Below are 21,132 nucleotides of genomic sequence, written 5' to 3'. Positions count from 1 at the left end.
TCTGGTTTAGTTTTTTTTTAAAGTTGTATTATGGGAAAACCATATTTATAAGACTTGAAATTTGAAAGGGAAAGAGAAAGAAAAATCATCCATGTTGAGCACTCCCTACCATCCGCACACCCTGCTGGAGTTTTTATGTGGGCTTCTCATTTAAACTGGTGAGGTGGTTCCTTCAAATAGCTGCCTTGGCAGTTTGAAGAAGACAGCATGGCCATCTGGTATTTCTGTGCTATGGCAAGACAGTTAAGAATGCCAGCACTAGGGTCAGGGAACTGAGGTCTGAGTTCTTTTTACACCAGCTGCTAGCCCACGTGAGAGTTACGGGGTCTGCAGGTAGACAGGGTTACTTCTAACTGCAGCCTTGGTCTCCATCACTCCATCCTTACCCCATCCTCATAGCGACCAATGAACTTTTCTCACATCTACAGCCAGATGGGTGATACTAGGTATTTTTCTGTACAGAATCCTGGACAAGTTAATCCCCTCTGAGTCTCAGTTTTTAGTTGTACAGGTTTTGTGAGAGTTAAATGGAAAACACTTTACATGAAACATGATATGCAGTTCAATGAAGGATACCTATGATTACTGTCAACATTTCAGAATTTAAATATATCCTGAAACCCTCAAATATCTATATTTTTATTTCTATATGAAGCCAAAAAGGACTGTAGTAGCGAGTCAAAATAGCAATTATTTGATTACACTACATCTGGTTGTTTTAAAGGAAAAATCATTTTCCCATAAAAAGAAGCAAATTACCAAGGCAAATCACAGACTATAAAAAAAATGGAAAATACAGCTATGATAAAAAGAAATTTCTCATGCTGTTTTTATACAAAAGAACATGATTGGTATAAGGATTATTCCCAAACAACTCCAAAATATATTATTTTTTGTTTATAATTAATTATTCATGTAAGGGCGGAAAGTACAATTTTAACCACAGACTTTTATGACAGTTACATAAGTTATTTGGAAGGAAAGATACTTTATTTAATAAGAATAACATACCCCTCTTGGGCTTTATTCACAATATACAACACAATTCCAAACTACAAGTGTATAAAATCAGTTGTGGAAGCTATTTTTCACATCCCCTTTTCAATACAAATAATTCCCATCGCTTGTGTTATTACAAAAAATGTAAAATGGATAATTAAGGTATATTTCTCTGAAATACACCAAAAATAGTAGTAAAACTGCTTTAAGTTTGGTCTTTAGTTTTTCTAAAATTGCCTTCATTTACATTTTTGCCAAGAAGTAAATGTAAGTCAAGTTAAAAAAAACAACCACACAGCTAAGAACCTGACCACAAATATGCCAAAAGCCAATTTTTTAGAAGATGGAAAGTTACCATTTGTTAAGAATGTTGGGGACAAGTTTTTTCTAATAGCTACAGAGAGCCCTAGCTTCTCTGAAATTACGCTCAAGGACTACCAAGAGAAAAGCCAAAGAGATTGGAGAAGGAAGAATATCTTACCCTTCCTAATTTTCACTTCAATCAAAACAGTGCCACTTTAAAGATTTTTTTTATTTTGACTTTTATAAAGATTTCATCTAAATTCTGGCTACTCAAAGACAGGAAACTGAGTTATGAAATCGTACATCACCCCCACTCCCTCGAAGACACTCTGATTTTACAAATCGGGTTGGTACATGCGTAGCATAAAAGATAAACTTGAATCATCCATTCAGCATTATAGTTTGTTAGGCTTATGTAAGGGATTTGTTTTTATTCATCTGGTCAGCATCTGTATATCATAAGTGTATGATTATTACACAAACAGAACAAACCAAAATATACCCAATATATCTTTGCGTGCTACTCAATATTGCATCACAATAGCGTTGATGCTAGAGTCCTATTAAATAAAACCTGTTTGCCTATTTGGACCATTGATAGGTGAATACTTTGGCAATTCTCACTCTTCTCGGTTGTACCTATCCATTCTTAAGACATTCTCTAGATGCTCACTCAAGCGAGGATAAAAATCTGCCTGCATAATAGTCATCTAATCAAGCAACACAGTCACTTGACATAGATCATATTATTTGCTATTCACTCTATGGACCTTTGAGGCAATTACACAGGTCCGCTACTGCTAACCCACAGTTAAAGTACCTGAGATTTGGAGAGCTGAAACAGTTTATGAAAGTACCTTTCCCAGTCCCATCCATATCTTATCCTCTGTCTCAAGGTGTGTTGCCCTTTTCCTTTTTCTCTCATTTGTTTCTACTTTACTAGCCAGATTTACACACACACACACACACACACACACGGAGATCATGGAAAATGCACATTATCTTTTTTTTTTTCTTAAGGGGTTGGAGAGAGAACACTCCCGTCTACTTGCTCCTATGTGGATGGCAGGGATCCAACCACTTGAGTCATATCTTTGACACCTCCCAAGGTACACATCAGCAGGCAAATGGAGTCAGGAGTGGTACCAGGATTCAAATGCAGACACTTGGGTATGGGATGCAGGCACCCCAACTGGCAGGTTACCTGTAGGCCAAATGCCCACCTCTTCACATTATCTTTAAATTCTGTTTTCCACAAAGTTTTTGAAACCCCCGTGTGTGTGTGTGTGTGTGGCCATCATCATAAGTTGTCATAAGTTGCCTTCACAATGACAGAAAAATCTCATATTTTAATTCTACATGAGAAGTTCAGGAAAACAGAAAAAGAATCTAACTAATCTACTGTGCCCCAGGTACTGTACTAGCTACTGAGGATACAATAGAACAGAGAGAGAGAGAGAGAGAGAGAGAAGACAAAGAAAGAATAAGCAAGTAATTACATAGGTGAAGAGAGCTAGGGCAGAAATGAACAAGGCACTGTCTAGGAAGTGGCTGGGATGGTAAAAGAAGGGCTTTGAATGGGAAATCCATCATAGCTAGACACTGAAGGATGAGAAGGATTCAGAAAAGTGAGATGTGGAAAGAAGGGTGTTGTGGGCAGAGGAAACCCAAGCACAGCGTCCAGAGCTGTCGAAGAAGCCATTCAGGTGTGGGAGCAGGGTAGAGATGGAGGACTACCTTCAGAAGGGGCAGGAGAGGCAAGAACATGGAGGGACCTGCAGGAATGTGCACTATGTGATCTTTTCCTTTCTCTTAGGTCATGAAGTGCATGTGAGAACAGTGGAGACAGGAACCAGAGGGCAGCTTGACATTTTGGGGTGAGCAGCGTCATCTAAGAGTCCGTGCTCTCTTAGCTTCTCCTGCTGGATCCAAAGAACTACAGGAGAGGGCCGGCGCCGCGGCTCACTAGGCTAATCCTCCGCCTTGTGGCGCCAGCACACCTGGTTCTAGTCCCGGTCGGGGCGCCGGATTCTGTCCCGGTTGCCCCTCTTCCAGGCCAGCTCTCTGCTGTGGCCAGGGAGTGCAGTGGAGGATGGCCCAAGTGCTTGGGCCCTGCACCCCATGTGAGACCAGGATAAGCACCTGGTTCCTGCCATCGGATCAGCGCGGTGCGCCAGCCACAGCGCACTGGCTGCGGCGCCATTAGAGGGTGAACCAAGGGCAAAAGGAAGACCTTTCTCTCTGTCTCTCTCTCTCTCACTGTCCACTCTGCCTGTTAAAAAAAAAAAAAAAAAAAAAAAACCTGCAGAAGAGCCTAGAGAAAAACCTGCCAAGTGATGCGACTGAAGCTGCAAAGATGGCTCAATTCACTCAGTCCTCTCAAGTGTGCCGTGAGGGAAGCTGCTTTGTCCCCCTTTCCAGAGCAGTGCCCTGAGCTGTAAGGAAACAGGGGTTTTTTGTTTGTTTTCTTTCTGTTTTTGTTTTTGTAATGAAATGAAGACATGTGCCCAAACATGCCCTGGTAGGAAGTAGTGGAGCTGAGCTTTTCATCCAGAGAGGTCTGATGCCGTTAGTATATTCAGCCATTTTTTTTATTGTCACTCACACAAAGTGCACCGATGCTTTAAAGTCAACAGTAAGGAAAATGTCAATCATTTTACACTTCACATTTTCTCTGGTTAAGTGTAGCGTCGCCGCTACCTGGTTACCGCTTCCTCGTTGTGTTTCAATGCCCTTTTTCCAGCCTCCCTCTAACAAGTTCTAGTGTTTCAGGCACAGTAGCTCAACACCAGTTTATGACAATGGACTCTATGCTATATAATGAACTGGAAGACAGGAGCTTTTCAGCTCCACACCTAAAGATAAAGAAACTGAACAGCTAGTTGCCTGGTTGAGTCAGTTTAAACTTTATTATCTCTGATGAAACACTGACTGCACCCACGAAAATGTACAAGAATTGCATGCTCATAAAATTTTTTAGGAATGAAATAAAAATGCAGTGTTATAAGAGTATTTGTTCACTCAATAAATGCTTGTTAAACACTTTCTGCTTGTTCAGCACTGTATTTGGGGCTAGAAATGAATCATGGATAAAACTGACAAGGTAAATCAGTAATTTCTAAATTTAAAATAATAATAATAATGACATGTACCATTCTGAGTATCTTTATAAAAGGAAACTACAGCACAATTGTCAAATTCCTTTAAAATCAATTAACAGTCATCTAGGCATCATTTGGACTTATATACTCTTATAATAAAAAGGTCTGAATGGAAGACAGAGATGAATAGTTTAAAAAAGAATAATATTGATTTTTGATATAGCTAAAGTAATTTACACAGCTATAATTAGGAAAAATCTAATTCAAAGAGAGATGGCACAATTATTAATGATCTTAAAGTAGTTCTAAGCCATCCTAGGATATAACTTTTACAACTTCATTAACCAGCTAGTATCTTAAAGTCAAAAAATACATTCAAAATTTAAGTGGTTTCTTCCCTATAAGTATTATTGTTAAACTGAGCTTAAACGCCTCACACCTCAAGTTCAGTTTAGGAACTCCCTCTCTACTCTGAACTCACACTTCTACCTCATACTGGATTAAAATGTACCACTTACTAATCTCTCCCTAAATTTTAAGTCCATGAAAAGACTGACCAAATGATTCTGTTCACAGGTGAATCCCTGAATGCAATCTCAGGTACATTGTAAGTGTTCATTAAATATTTCCCAAAGTGTACGCATCAATCATTACAGAAGTATCTAGGAACCTAACACACACAAAAGCACACAGCAGAGCAAGTTCACAGGGTGCCTGACATTTTCTCATGTAGCCAGAAGATAGGGAGAAAACTATCAACACAAAACTCCCATCAACATAATCTGCCTATTGTGATAAAAGGATGTCAAAATGTGTTAGAAAAGATATCCTAATCCACTGTTGGTGGGAATGTAACCTGGAAAAACCACTGTGGAAGTCAGTTTGGAGATATCTCAGAAATCTGAATATAATCCTACCATATGATCCAGCCATCCCACTCCTGGCAATTTACCCAAGGGAAGTGCAATCAACAAATAAAAGAGTTACCTGCTTCCCTGTTTATTTCAGCTCATTTCACTATAGCTAAGACATGGAATCAACCTGAATTCTTGTCAACGGAAGACTGGATAAAGCAATTATGGGATATCTATTCTATGGAATACTACACAGTGGTATAAAAAAATGAAATCTGGTCATTTGCAACAAAATGGATGAATCTGGAAAACACCATACTTAGTGAAATAAGCCAGTCCCAAAGTGACAAATACCATATGTTCTCCCTGACCTGTGAGAACTAATAAAGCACCTAAAAGGAAATCTGTAGAAATGAAATTGACACTTCAAGAAACAATGACTTTAACAGTTTTTTTTTCTTAATGGAGAATGGGACTGGGAATGGGAGAGGGAGGAGGAGGTAGGGTGGGAGTAGGGGTGGGAGGGCAGGTATGGTGAGAAGAATCACTATATTCCTAAAGCTGTTCTTATGAAATTTGTACTCATTAAATAAAAGTTCTCTTGGGGAGGGGGAAGATGCATTATAAAACGTGAGTATACTTGATATTCATTTTGTTTTCTGGTCTGTGTGGAAGGGTGAAGATGAAGCAAAGTTTCAAGTGTCTGAAGTTTCAAACCAGTCTAATCTGTGCAGAATGTTAATCACTTCCCTGGCAGATTGTGGAGATGTACTTGACAATCATTAACATGAAGAGTTTGTGAATGAGAATACTGATCCTTTGCATACAGATAAGAGAATCTCTACCCATCATAAATGGGAAGTCCTCTAAAGAGGCACTTTATATCAGACAGGTCCTCATAAGTGTGAATCAGCAAGATATTTTCAAATATATTTGAGTGTCCAAAGTAGGCCTAATAGTGTTGACACATTATATTATCAGTCATTCCCTCGCCATGCCACAAGGAATAGCCACATATAAAAGCTAAGTAAAACTGCTCATTTTAAAGGCATAATTCAAACAAATAACAATAACTTTCTAACCATTTGTTTAGAGGAGGGGAAAGCATATTTCACCTACTTCAGAAATTAATGGAAACTAAATTCTAATTTTCATTTGCTTTATGGTGTAAATTTGCAAGTATATACTCATAGAAAAATGTCTTTAACTATCGTAACTGAATGCTTAAGCTCAAAAGAAAATTAGCAATGATGCCTGACCAGTGCTTTGATGTGTTTTGTGTTGTAGGTCAGCACTTGTTCTATTTGGAGTATTCTCAGAACTCCGCAACACCTCCTCAAGTTCAAGAATATTCCCTTGGCTGGCACGGTGGTGTAGCAAGTAAAGCTACTGCCTACAACAGTGGCATTCCCTATGGATGCAGGGTTGTGTCCCAGCTGCTCCACTTCCTATCCAGTTCCCTGCTAATATGCCTGGGAAAGAAGCAGAGGATAGCCTGTGTACTTGGGCCCCTGCAACCATGTGGGAGAACCTAGTGAAGCTCTTGGCTTCAGCCTGGCCCAGCCCTGCTCATTATGGCCATTTGGGAAATAAATCAGCAGATCGATCATTTCTGTTTCTCTCTCTCTTTCTCTCTCTCTTTCTTCTTCTCTCTCCTTCTCTCACCTTCTCTCTATCTTACCCCTCAGTCTCTGTAACTCTGCCTTTTAAATAAATAAATAAATCTCCAAAAGGTAAAAATAATATTCCCTTGGTCTTAATTCAATGCCTCTGCCACATTCTAACACACACATGCCCCCATTTCTTTATCCTAATCACTAGGCTTGCTTCTTGTTTTTTAAGATTCATTTATTTGAAAGGCAGAGTTACAGAGAGAAGAGAGGGACAGAGAGAGATCTTCCATCCACTGGTTCTTCTGGGTCTCCATGTGGGTGCAGGGATCCAAGAATTTGGGCCATCTTCTGCCGCTTTCCCAAGAGCATTAGCAGGGAGCTGGATTGGGAGTGGAATGGCCAGGACTCCAGTCATTGCCCAAATGGAATGCCGGTGCTGCAGACAGCAGCTTACCCCACTACACCACAGCACCAGCTCTGATCACTAGGATTTATCTGCTGCTCCAGGAACCATTTTACAAACAACAGCAACAATGACAACAAAATCCAAAAAGTTACCCTTACCAAAGCTTAGCTCTCCTTTTTTCCTATTTGGTTGTCTAGCAGTGTTAATTAGGTCAGTTCACATTGTCTAAAACACAATATTAAATAGCTGGGAAGTCACTTAAGTTTGCCATCGAATTACATACAGTGTGTTGTGTTCTATTTTCATCAATATAACCAGCTCCTAATCACATTATATCAGATTTACTCAAAATGCAATGTTGCTATAACATGGCCTGGGGAAATTAATATAACTTTTGGCTTCAGAATGAGATTGATGAATAAAAGCTGAAAAGTGTGAATTTTTTCCCATTGGGGCAGCTTTTAAACAGGTCACACATTAACAGCACCACCCCCTACTAGCAATCTTACTTCCTTTTTTGTTCCTTATTTGTTTTTAAGGCCACGATGCACAGCTACTCACAGTGTGAGGCAAAAAGTCTTGTTTTCATTTCTGGAGCTATTTAAATGATTGTATTGTCAGTGATGCACCCTAAAACCATTCTGTCACCAGGAAAAATACTCTCTTGGCTGATACTCATAAAAGGTAATCATAATTCAGCAGTGACTGAATGTATATTTAATTGTATTCTTAATTGTTCCCCCTAAAATGCATTTATTTACATGAGAGGCAAAGCCAGATTTTCCATCCTCTGGTCCACTCCCAAATGCCCACAATAGCCAGGGCAGGGTCAAATCAAGGCCAGAAGCCCAAAATTCCATCCCAATCTAGTATGTGGGTGGCAGGAACCAAATATTTGGGCCATCTTCTGCTGCTTTCCCAGGTACATTAACAAGAAGCTGAATCAGAACTGGGGTAGCAGGGACTAGAACTGGCCCTCCAGTAGGGGATATGTGGTCTCAAGCACCATCTGAGCTTGATGTGCCATAATCCCAGCACATACTATCTTAGGTTCTGAAAATCCACAGGTTGAAAGCCAGGTGTGGGAAAAAACAATCTAATGACTTCCATTATGGAGCAGCCAGGTGGGTGCAGAGTTACCAGAACTGGAAGCCTTTTGAGGGGGTTACTTTTGTTTATTCAGATGTAATAATACTAGACAAACTTTCCTTTTTAAGGCCACTTTGAGATGTGCTTGTTTTGTGTGTCTCAGCACACAGAACAACAGACTGGGCAAAGTAGTCAACAGGACTGTTAGAAGCAGGTAAATTACTGAAAGGCAGCATGTATGTCTCATCCACGCCAGGACTGTCAGAGTTCTTCTTAGGTATTAACACTTGTTTAGCACTGGCTGGGTGCTAGGTATTGCTGTAAGCAAATGCCATACATACCAACTCTTATGACTGTCACAACAGCCCTATGATGGGGGGGGGGGATGGACTACTGCTATCATCTCCATTTTGCACAGGAAGACACTGAAACATGAAAGGAAGCAAAGTTGAGCTCCAAGCTCAAGCCTAGGTTTACAGGGCAAACAGCCTGCTTTTATCTGGGCTCCAAAACCCAGGCTCCTAACTATGATGTCACTTTGACTCTGGCATCGAGGGAGGATGGCTAACACTTTTGGGAAGAGAAGAAGAAGAAAGTGGAATACCGGAGCAAAAAGAAAATTAAGAAGGCAAGTCTCACAGCACATTTTGCATGCAAGTAGAGCTCTTCTCCTTTGGGGGCTATTTTATCAATTTTGCAGCATTTTTCTGAATCCTGAGTCCCTCCTGGGTTTCTCCTTTAAGCCTAGCCCACCCAGCTTCAATTTGCTCCTGCTTGGATAAATCAGCTAAAAGCAGACCCCAGGAGACTTTGCTGCTGGTAAGAGCTTCTTCCACTTCCCTAAAGCTAGAATCTTTGTGCAGGTGCTAAGAGTAGAGCACTTTTCAATGAGAATTCAATTTTTATGTTAAATGCTTAACACTCATTGAAAATTAGGAAATACTATTATTATTATTTAAAACATTAATCACAATATCATTGCTCTAGTTCCTCTACTAAGAGAATGTAACAGTATATTCAAGACAGTGGCATCTATGACCATAACAGAATATTGCAGGAGGCATTTATACTGTTTTTTAAAAACTAAATTATGAAGTACCTACATTTACGCCAGGTACTATACCAGGTATGATGAGCAGAACGGGTGTAGTTTCTATCTTCATAAAGCTTACAGTTAAAGAGACAGGTAAATATGCAAGTGGAACATGTGACTATCTGCACTGTGATACAGGAAAATAATGTCCCATGAAATTCACAGATGAAGAATCCAGTGCAGCTTCAGCACAGTCAAATGAATCCAAAAATATTCAAGTGTAAAATTAGAATAGCCAGAAGGTGAACTTTCAAACCCAAATAATTCCTGCTGTCCATCAACAAGACTCAGCACATATCTTTAAGAGGCTCACTGCACTCCGGATGGTAGCCCAGTCCAACAATGAGAATATCAGTGGATACTAGATAGTTCTTGGACAGCTAAAAGGAAAATTAGGGAGCCCTCGCACTGATTGGTCAAAAGAATCATCATGTATAATACAGGGAATAGTCCCAAAGTGCTATGTAGCCATAGGACAACAATGAAAAATCTAACAATAAAAACATGTCCTTCCTTTGCCTCATAAAATACAGCATGTCAATATACCAATACAAACTAAATATACACTTTCCATTCTGTATGATGATTTCTTGCCAGAAATACTGAAACTGAATCTCATCAAGACTCTAGATCTACCACATTTACAGAAAAACAGTGTTAACAGAAAATATCTTAATGACATCACAGACATGATCGAGATGGCCAGTAACACTCAGAATGCAGGATATTTGATGTGACGAGCAACATAGTTTTTTTTGAAACAAATAAGCTGTGAAAAAAAATAGTGAGAAAGGGAAAGAAACAATAGGAGTCTGGAATTAGAAGAAATACATACATTTTATACTTTGTTGCATTTAAGTTACATGTGATATTTCTATAAGTCATAAAAGGGAGAATAAAGAAATACAGCAACTAAACACAGTGGATGCTCATTTGAATCTTGAGTCAAATAAGCCAATTTTAAGAAAACACTGTAGGAAAATCAGGGAAGTTCAAATACTGACTAGATAACTGTTGACACTGAAGAATTATATTACTTTTGTATGTGATATGGTATTATGTTTTTAAATCACATTGTAAAAGTTAAAATTCAGTATTTGTGTGTTAATGAAATGATTGACAATCCAGGTCAAACAGGAGGGAAAGTAAGTAAGACTAGATAAAACAAAACTGGTCTTGTGTTGGTAACCGTACTTATTGGAGCTGGGCGTTGGTTCTATAGACGTTCATTATACTATCATCTCTACACTTGGATAATTTGAAACTGTTCTGTAATAAAAAAAATTTTTAACTGGTGTGCCAAGAAATGAAATATTTGAGAAAAGCCATAACAGACACCAAAGAAAAGAACAACAGTGTGTTATGATGCAGGAACTGAGCATTCATTTTCAACTTCAGGAAAATTTTTTTAATTATACCTCGGACTAACAGTCTGTCTATGCATAGTTACTGCTTTCTGAGTTTTGTGCTTGTAAGTGGTTTTGTGTTTTTGGCTTTGAGGCATAGCCTGTTATTTCTGTTTCTCATGTCTTTGGTAAGATCCAAACCTCCCTAGGCTGTCAGGAACATTTGGTGTTATCTTTCCAGTCTGACATATGCATTTCAATGTATCAGGACATGTGGGGGTGATCTCAGAGTCACCTCCCCACTTTCTGCATGCACGCCAGTCCTACTGATGCTTCTGCTGCTAGATCCATCCAGTGAGGACAAACACTCGGGAAGAAACGATTTTTATCACCTCCCCTAAGAGACTGGACTCAAGGAAGAGACCTTGGTTGACATGGAAGCAAAAGCAGTATAAAATAAAATTAAAATTAATAAGATATTTGACTAACATGTTTGCATTGCTGTTTTATTGAGCCTAATTCTCAGTGCACAGCACCTTAAAGAAATAAAAAACAATGCATCATTGCTCCTGCACTGTCACCACATAATATCTTCCTCGGTGTAGGTCTAAAGTGACTCCACAATGAAGCTTCATACCTAAATTGTGGTTTCCAAAAATTACCAATTAAGAAACCTTCCAACCTCAAGGTAAAAGCCTGCCTGACTTACAACTAGGAGAAGCACTCTCTTGAACCAGTACCCCTGGGAAAAGTAACACCAGGCCTTGAAAGCATTCTAAGTGTAATGACAGAGCAGAATTTTTCCTGACAAGATTGCATTATGGCTTGGAGGAAAAGAACTGGAGACCAGTAATGACTCCAATAGAATGAAAAGAGCACTTACTCATGAGAGGACAGCAAAAAGCGAAAGAAAATGGAGATGAGTTGGTGACAAACCAAGCCGCAAAAAGCGTACTCTTTGAGCCATGCTGTCCCTGTGTCAATATTGTAGCTCAATGGGTGTGAGACATTTGAGTTATGAATGGTGTCTTTCAAGTAACCAGGAGAAAAAGTGCTGGAATCATCTTGGGATAGATGCATTTCCACATGTTTTCCTCTAAAAGCTTCAAATGAAGCTTTGGGATTCAAGTTGCCGTAAATTATTCACATCAGCCATAATCATATACAAGTATCTGGTTCCAATACAAGGTCACACAGCTCAATTCTAAGTGGGAAATAATTTTCCAATCTACTTTTCTCCAATACTCTTACTAATCAGTAGCCCTAAAGGCATGTATAAACTATCTATATAATTTAGAGAATTTTGCAGAAGAATCTTAAAATACAGAGCCATTTGTTTTTAAAAATGATGACTTTGTGTTTTTTCTTCTGTAATTCCCATAATTCACAGTGCATATTTTTGGACAAGTGTCCTGTGAATTAAACTCCCTACATATGGGTCATAGTAATACAATTATTTTTTAGAGACAAATGCCTTCAGATCTTCATGCTTTCAGGCTATCAGCTAAAGTAGCTCACTCATGAGGAGGCGTAAGGCAAAGTGCACAATTTTCTTCAACCAAGAACAATCTTCCCATCCTCTGAGGCAATGGAAGATGGTTCTAGAAAGAAAGAGTTCACTTGTTTCCATGCAACTATTCTTGTGTTTCTAAGCAGTTGAACAGCTATTGAATATCTGGCTTCAAATCAGGACTTCTCTTTTCCAAACTACTGAGCTCCCATTTTATTTAGAGGGGAATCAAAGATGGTGTTGTCTGAATTTAATGATATATTACCTTCAGTACAGTCACTGAAATGAGAAAATGTACATTCTCATGGTTTTAAATTAAAACACAGGACACATATCTAAAATACTCTGTAAGGCAACCCAAGGGTAAATGTTTCTTTTCTATGCCACCATATCACTCATATTAAGTTTTCTGGTTGTAGTTAAGTGATTTACAATCCATGGCATCTGACATATCATATTTTGGTATGTGAGTGGTATAGACAAACACATTTCTTACCTCCCTCTTAAACACGTCAGAACCTATTGGCTTTTCAATTGTTTACGGTTCTGTAATAACATATTTCACTTACCATTGCCTCATGTTGACCATCAAACCTAGGTCCACACAAAAATTTAAATGAAGTAAGATTCTAGCACATTAATAATCAATAGTTAGATTTTGATCTCCCATGTTCCCTTTGGAAAACTTAGAACATAGGCAAATGGAAAGAAAACATCTCTCCCTATGACTGTCAACCACCATATGTAATGCATTAATTTTTTGCTGATCTTTTTTTTTTTTTTACTGAATATAGATTTATACCAAGTGGCTTTGCATTATTTCCTGGGTTATTAGAAGAATATGCCCGCTTGGAGTTAATCCTTTCCATCTAAGGAGTATATGTGTATATACTTCTCTCTCCTAAACCCAGGAGGAAGTTGAGTTCCTGTGAGAAAATCGTCTTTGTATATAGGCAACTCCCTGCTTTAGAGCACCTCCCATGGTTTTGGCCCATTAACCCGAGTACAACAGCTTGATGAATTAATGCTTATATAGGCACAGTTGGCAGCTTCTAATTAAATAATTATGGCTAAGCAGCTGCACGGAAGCTGTTATGCACCCTAGAAAGCCAGCTGTCAGTTTTATTGGTCCTAAGACAGAGGAAGAGTTAACACTTAGCTCTGGATATAGGGTTCGAAGGGAAGTTTATCATCTGCAAGATACATGCTATTGGTATGAAGTTCCTGTGCATTATGTGCTAGCCTGTCCCTGGAGACGTGGAGAGCAAACTGCTTATTGGCAGCTTCTCAGCGATCCAAAAGAGGAGGAAGCAATTACAGGATGAGGAGAGCAGAGCCTTTCCAGAGCAATCTAAAGAGGACACAGTGTTAGACAGATGAGCCTTTGATGAACACACAAATGCCACTGAGCTAGCGGCAAACATGTTTCCAACTGCAGGTCTCATGTAAGTGAGCAAGTGATGCGAAATCAACTGTGGTCCTTTCGGGGGTTTGACTGGTATGTTCTTTGTTTGGCAGCAACGTCTTAGGATGCTTTGCTTTCAAAAAGTAGAAACTAGGCAACACAGTAAATATCCCACACCATTTTAACTCCGTTGGAGATGCATTTTCCCAAAAAGTTTGGGGATGATATCTGTTCCCCAGAATCACAGATAACATCAGATTCCTCAACAGAAGGCTAAAAGCCCAGAGTCTTATCTCCACACTAGTGGAAAATTGGCCAGAGGGAAGAAAGCAGTACCTGCTGATTAAGCTCAGGCATAAAGAAAGATACAGCTTATAGATTCAGGCCATAGATAGGGTTATTGGGCCACACAATGTCTGTTATCATGCATCACTATCCTCCTGCACCAATAGCTGACTTCATCTTTTCCCCACAGGCTGTCCTGTCTATCCAACCCGTGTGTCTTCACTGCTAAACACGCAATGTGTGGTAGCCCAGTATAGCACAGTTCTACTTCCCGGGACCTCTTCACCAAGGTCCCTGGCATAATCTCCAAAAGAAAAAAAAAAAAAACAAAAAACTACAGCTAGAGGCAGAAGCACAGTCTAAGAAATTCAATCCCATACTTGTATTTATAGAAATTTTCATTTTTGCCCCAAATTCAGATTTTGCTTTAACCAAAAGAATAGAGAAAATGTTAACACTGGAAATATGTGTTCCTCACGGAATTCACCTCACCCAACTCCCAGACCTGCTGGAAATCAGCAGTTAAATCAAGCACTAAACAGCACAGGCTGATTTACTGTTCTCCCTTCAGACATCAATGCTTTAGAGTTTGCAGCTCAAAATAATGCCATTTCATAAAACAAGGCAACTGGCACCATAAGTCTTTATTTAAGCAAAGAAACTGACCTCTATGAACCCCTTACTTAAAAGGCATTCATAAGATAATTGTTTCTTTCTTCCCCACTCTGGTTTCCTTTTACGTCAGTAATTATTTCACCTCAGCTGTCTGAAGGTGTTTGCATGGGATTGACAGTTCTCAAGGATCTACTTCCTTTTGGGTCTCAAATGAAGCTCAGCTTAATTAAATCTGCAGTGCAACTCCAGTCTCAGTACAAAATACTAAAGAATCAAATAGCAGATTTGTAAAGCCCAGAAAAGCCAATTTCAGACCTGGGGGGAGGAAAGGGGCCTTTCTGCAGTCTATACTGCCATCTAGCCAAGACTACACCACTCAGTACAACATCCATTTGTGCTCTGAAAGCCCCTGATGCAGGCAAGTCTTGGAAACAAGCTTAATGGAACCCAAAGTTCATCTAGAAGAAGAGTAAGCAGTGTCTACTGTTGTGTCTACCAAACTCTCGTGGACCAACAGCCAAGTTACAATCGTCAACTTTCTCCTCATAATTTAGAAAAGGGCAATAAAACAAAGCCTACTTGTTTGTTTTCCCTCCACACCAATCTTATCTGCATCCTGTGATTTTGGAGGTCTTTGAATATTCTGTGAGCATTGGAAAAATGGATAAAACATGCCTTAGGTAAGCCATGACAGCTGAATTGTAGCCTCTAATATTCTAGCTCTTACTCAAGAAATAGAACAATCCCCCAGAGTGTTGCTTCGATACTGACAGAGCGTGCAGGCCGTAAACATTTGTGAAGAGACTGATACACATGAAAGAGAAACGGAACCCTGAGCACTTACGGTAGAAGACGTATTCAGTGTAGCTTGACCAGATCTTGTCATCTGTATATTGGTTGACAAAAGATGCTGTCACCGATGAGTTACAGGCCACCATGTGGAATCCACACTCGGACAACATATCAAAAGCCCTTTCCAGATGCTTGAATTTGAGATAAAATCTGGAGGTGTATCTTTCCGGGGCTCGGTCAGGGTCTCTGCTTTCGTTCAAAGTTTCTCCGAAGACTTCCTTTGCCAAGGAAATCCTTCCACAAACCAAAATCCGGGGAACTCTGCGAAACTTGGCATCGGCTTGCCCCTCTCTGCCCAAGGTGCAGGATCCCCTGTAACCCACCGTAATGAAACCCCACTTGCGGTCAGCAGGGAGCAGTGTGGAAGGGGGACAGATTCTCGTGTCGCTCCCTTGGGAGGCATCCTCAAAATCACTGTGGCAGAACTCGTCCGGGCTTTGCTTGATTTCGTCGGGGGTCAGCAGTTTGACCAAGTCTGGGAGCTGGAAGTACTCAGCCTCCCGTTTCAGTCTTCCTCTTTCTGGAAAGTGATCAGGCAGGACCACCTGCCTGTCCCTGAGATAGTCCAGGATATAACGGAACAAGAATCCATCTCTGTCAATGAAAAATCTTCCCTTGGAGTCCTTGGCTAGATCATTAGCGGTGTCTCTCTTTGGGGAAAACATTTTCCACAGGAGGGAATGAGGGATGCTTACCAGTGTGGAATGGCGAGTGAAATAAACTTGACCCCCAACATTCAGCTCTACGACCTCAGGGAAGGAGTTGGGAACTGAGGCCCCTTGCTCCCGGGGATAGTAACGACTACAGTTTCCACTAAGAGCCATTGTCCCTTTCTTCTTCTTCTATTTTGATTTAAAGGTACAGCCCACTGGAGTCACAGCCTTATCCTCTGCCTCAACTTGTAAGGGAGGGAAAAGGATGCTAACTTCTTAAAAGCAATCTCCTCTTCACCCAGATATTTTTCCCAATAAGGCAAAATTTCGAAGCGTCCACAGGTGAATGGATGCTGAAAACGTTGCTTAAGCCCTGGAGGGTGGTAGCTATTACTTCATGGAATGCAATCAACTCATCTGCATCGGATCTTCCATCACGCTCAGTAGGCAAAGCTGGCCAACTCTCCAGTTACTCTGAAGTCCTTCTGAAGGAAGAGAGAATAAATTATTTCCCCAAAGCCAGAATGAGTCAGAAAGAGACTTCTGGGGGGGAGGGGTAGGAGAGGGATGAATAGAAGGAGGGAGAGATATTTTACATAAGCAGTCCTGGAACTGATTTCATCTGTTCTTCAACTAAATTGTAGCTTGTCTCATGCTATTTTGTGTCTGTATGTTTGATCCAGCCCTTAGTCTTAAAAAAACAATTCTATTTGTAATTATGCATTCAAAAGGAATATGCAACTGTCAACTTCTAACAAGGGATCATTTGGTCAACTGGACAGGAAAATCATTAAGTCTTGGCACTTACCTTAGTGAGTGCTGGAGCCCCAGTTCTAGTGAAGAGATAACCATTTGCAAAGCAATCAGAATCCACAGCGACACTGAGTCTGGATCTTGTCAAATCCCAAACAGGTGAAGGACAGAGGTATCAATGAAAAGTGCCAGAGAGACGTGTGCTTAGAAAATAATTATATATATATATATTATATAAGTATTTATATAGATCTATATGTATGAATGTATGTACGTGTTCTCTCTCAAGTTAAAACAAGTCACAAAAAAAGTTAAACCACGATGAGAGCAGGGTAAGTTGAAGAAGTAAAGCAGAGGAAAATATTCGACCGAAGCTTCTCCAAGAGAAAAAAAAAATCCCAAACCTTTAGAAAAGATCCTTAAAACAGAAGAGAGTTGCAGGAGGCCCCGGGACTTAGAAGCTTTTCAAAAAGCCCAGGGGCAGAAGGACAGAGAGCTGTGCCCCGCTGGGGTCCCAGGCAGCCACCCCACCTGGCCGCAGGGGCAAGCGGACTCCCATGGTCCCGGCCAGGCGGGAGCCGGTGGAGCCTGAGGCGGCCGCAGCGTAGCGATGCCGGCGGGGGCTCGGGGCTTCGGCTTCTCCGCCGGCGGAGCTGGGTGGTTCCACAGTTCCCAGTGCAGTTCGGATGCTGTTGTTTCAGCAGTGCAGGCAAGAAACCATCCAGGGAAATGACTATTACATCATCTTAAAGGAATACGGCTTGGAGAAAGCGGAGGCAGCTCCGAGTCACGTCCTCGGCGGTGACAGGTTGCCAGGACCGCACGGGGACGCGGCGCTTGGCGCGGGGCACGCGACTGCCGGGCGCTGGTCCCGGGCTTGGGGCGGGGACGCCGCGCCGCGCAGCCACTTCGCTCCGGAGTCTGGAGTTTCCAAGGCCCTCTTCCAGTCGCTCCCTCCACCACCACCCCCCAGCAGAGCCCACCACCGCCGTGCTCCGAGGAGCACGAGTGTTGTTTTTTTTTTTTTAATCAACAAACGGTTTTCACATGCCCTGAGTTCCTGCTGAAACGTAAGCGTCCCTTCTAAAGCTTTTTTTTTTAAAGGGGTCACATAAATGACCCTGATGCTGAAGCAGGTTGTTTAAAATCCCTGGATTAGACCCTTTTTCTAGTAAATGCCCTTCTTTTTCCTCTCCTCTTCATCCCTTGGCCACCACTACAGTAAACAAATACATATATAAATCACTCCCTAGAAATTAACGCTACTTCTCAGAATGAATCCATGATGCTTGGGCGCCCACAGGACGCCCCCGGTTCACACCAGTAACTCATTAGCTCGGCTTACCTGTGAGCAGTCGATGCCTTCAACCCTTCTCAGGGGCTGTTTCCCTACTGAGCGCCTCACCGAGCAGGCCCGCCTCGCCCCAAGTCCTCCCAAGAGGACTCAGTGGAAGACACGCCTGCTAAGAGACATTTTACTCCTGTCCCAGAGGCCTCCCTTAAGTGCATCATTAGAGTTTCAGGAAGGCATTTCCAGGGCAACCCAATCCACCAACAAAGTGCTTGCAGGCCAGCCTGCCAGGCAGTAATGGCCCAGGCAAGGGCTTACAGTAAGTCAGCTACTTCCCTTCTCCAGCGCCAGTGTCTTGGGGCTCCCATTCCTGACAAGAATAGAGGACTTCATCAATGAATAATATATGGAAGGCACACTCCATCCCAAACAAGTGCTATTTTTAGAAAAACGAAGACCCACAGTGGAAGGGAGCGGACAATTAGGCGCGTTATGGAGAGCACGTGTGTGCAGCCTACTCTCGCCCCAAGAACTAGCTTGCAGATGCGCTCAGTGGTAGGCTACATTTCCAGTCTGACAGCCTTTTCTTTAAAGAAGCATTGCGTTGCTGAACACATTCGGAGGATTAGCTAACATCCCAACACCTGATTCTATTTGACTTTGTTTCTTTAACTAAGGCATTAACCTGTTCTGGCCTCAATCATTAGGATTTTAATGCTGGGCCAATCAAGGAAATGTTTATATGATGCACTTACATCGCCACCTAGTGCTCTAAACTATCAGTGCAGCTCTACAGCTGGCAATTTAATAAGCACCCAAGTTTAATTCCTCCTTTATTTTTATGTTTCTGTTGTGATTTGAATTTACTTGACATGCAGTGTTCAGCATGACAACAAAATAAACATTTCACTGCCACCAGGTCAAGGAAAACAAAAATCTGAATCAGTGCCTATTAAGTGCTGCTTTCAGCTTAAAGTAAACAAATATTTCATTTTATTTTTAACAAAGTAGACCGTACACTAAGACAATAACTTTGGAGCTCAGGTGTTATGATATTCTGTGAACAGTCTGGAAGGAGGTGGAGAAAAGGAGTAAGAAAAAACCGTGGTCTTTCAGGCTAAAAAGGACTTGAGAAATGGAAATCAAGTACCTCATCTTAGAGATATGGAAACTAAGGGCCAGAGAGAGACACACAGCTGTAGAGTATCAAGCAAGGCTTTGGACCATGGCTTGTTCAGTATGCTTGTGTCCTGTGTTTGACTTTTTTGTACAAGTATTTTTGACTAGGGATGGAAAGGTGGCATATAAAAAATACTACTTGATTTTCTTTAAAGATTGATTATTTATTCGAAAGACAGAATTACAGAGATAGGGAGAGACAAAGATATTCCACGCACTGGTTGACTCCTCAAATGGCAGCAAAAGCCAGGGTTGTGCCAATGTAAACCCAGGAACTCCACCCGGGTCTCCCACATGGGTTACTGGGGCCCAAGCACTTGGGCTATCTTCTGCTGCCTTCCCAGGTGCATTACTAGGGCACTGGAGCAGCAGTGGAGCAGCCAAGACTGAAACTGACACTCATGTGGGTGGCCCAAGTCACAGGTGGCATACTAACCTGAGCCCTAACACTGGCCCCAAGAAAATAATAATTTCAAGACTACTACTCATTAAAAAACAGTAAAGCAGCAACTCATTTAAAAGAGCTTCCAAAACTCATTTAAATTAATTGCAAGGTAAAAAGATTTTGCAACTTTAAAGAAGAATATTCTGAATTCAGAAAATGCAGAGTTCTGTTCTTTGGTCTGGGTTTTATAGATTAAGCTATTTTTGAGACAAGAAATTCTAAACTTTATCTGGAAAATGAGCTGCTTGGAGAATTTGGTGAAACCTGGGAAATAAACTCACAAGCAAAGAAGTTTGCACTCAGTGTCAGACACAGAAGTTACCATTCTATGTCAGGGCGGAGCCTATTAGGAAGGGAGGAGTGAAAAAGGGATGATGGGGAGGCAGGTGGCGATTGACATTTCCAGACCTATGCAGACTTTGATTACAGAACTTCCTTTTGAGATGAGGCTACACCTACACTCACAGAATCACATTCTGAGGATTGCAAAACAAAAAACTTTCACCAGACAAGCTCAGTCATGTGCTAAATTTTTCATAAATACCGTAAGTAGCCTACAGTTTTACAGTTATCTTACATTCTATTATTTTGTGCTAAAAGTGTGCATTTACTATGGTACACAGTTGAAAATAAACAAGTGTGTAGCCACCTTGCTTTAGCCATATCTACTTTTTACTTTACAGGGGAATCTCAAGAAGTTAAGGTGGTGTGGGGGGCCGGCGCCATGGCTCACTAGGCTAATCCTTCGCCTTGCAGCACCGGCACACCGGGTTCTAGTCCCGGTCAGGGCACCGGATTCTGCCCGGTTGCCCCTCTTCCAGGCCAGCTCTCTGCTGTGGCCCGGGAGTGCAATGGAGGATGGCCCAAGTCTTTGGGCCCTGCACCCGCATGGGAGACCGGGAGGAAGCACTAGCTCCTGGCTTCAGATCAGCGCAGTGCGCCATTGGAGGGTGAACCAATGGCAAAAGAAAGACCTTTCTCTCTGTCTCTCTCTCCCACTGTCCACTCTGCCTGTCAAAAAAAAAAAAAAGGTGGTGTGGGCTTCTCTCGCTGAGTGAGAGGTCAGGGGTGTGGCTGAAGACTGCCCGGAAGCCCACTGGGTTGGGGTCCCCAGGTTTACATCTTCTGGTAGATAGTACTCATGCTACTTCCTTTGCCCTCAAGAAGACAAATGAATGAGAGGAGGGACTAAAAAGATAAAAGGTTTGGAGGAAATAAAACAGCACACACCAGAGAGAGAAATTTGAATAGTGCTAAAGTAAGCGAGTGTGTCTCAGGCAGGCTGTCAGTAAGCCCGGCTCTTCGGTGCCTTAACAAGAGGCAAGAAGCCAAGTCTGGGC

At 41.4% G+C, this 21,132-nt stretch overlaps 1 protein-coding gene across 6 annotated transcripts in view; it reads right to left on the bottom strand.

Annotated features, from left to right (window-relative positions):
• Window positions 1–18,862, bottom strand: part of KCTD16 (potassium channel tetramerization domain containing 16) — a 316,913-nt gene extending 298,051 nt beyond the window's left edge. Inside the window, exons 1-3 of one of the 6 annotated variants that reach the window (XM_089336024.1) lie at window positions 18,223–18,862; window positions 16,933–17,017; window positions 15,464–16,609 (exon numbers count right to left, since the gene is read on the bottom strand). In XM_089336024.1, the coding sequence (XP_089192150.1) occupies window positions 15,464–16,295 (832 nt within the window). In that variant the 5' untranslated portion in view covers window positions 16,296–16,609; window positions 16,933–17,017; window positions 18,223–18,862. The other 5 variants (XM_089336025.1, XM_089336023.1, XM_089336026.1 and 2 more) reach the window with 5 other exon arrangements.
• Window positions 18,863–21,132: the final 2,270 nt, after the last annotated feature.

This window comes from Oryctolagus cuniculus, chromosome 6 (assembly GCF_051225735.1).
Source record: "Oryctolagus cuniculus isolate XC-2025 breed Fujian yellow rabbit chromosome 6, ASM5122573v1, whole genome shotgun sequence".
NCBI lineage: Eukaryota > Metazoa > Chordata > Mammalia > Lagomorpha > Leporidae > Oryctolagus > Oryctolagus cuniculus.
Note: the sequence above shows the minus strand (reverse complement) of the source record. Positions and strands in the feature narration are given on the sequence as shown.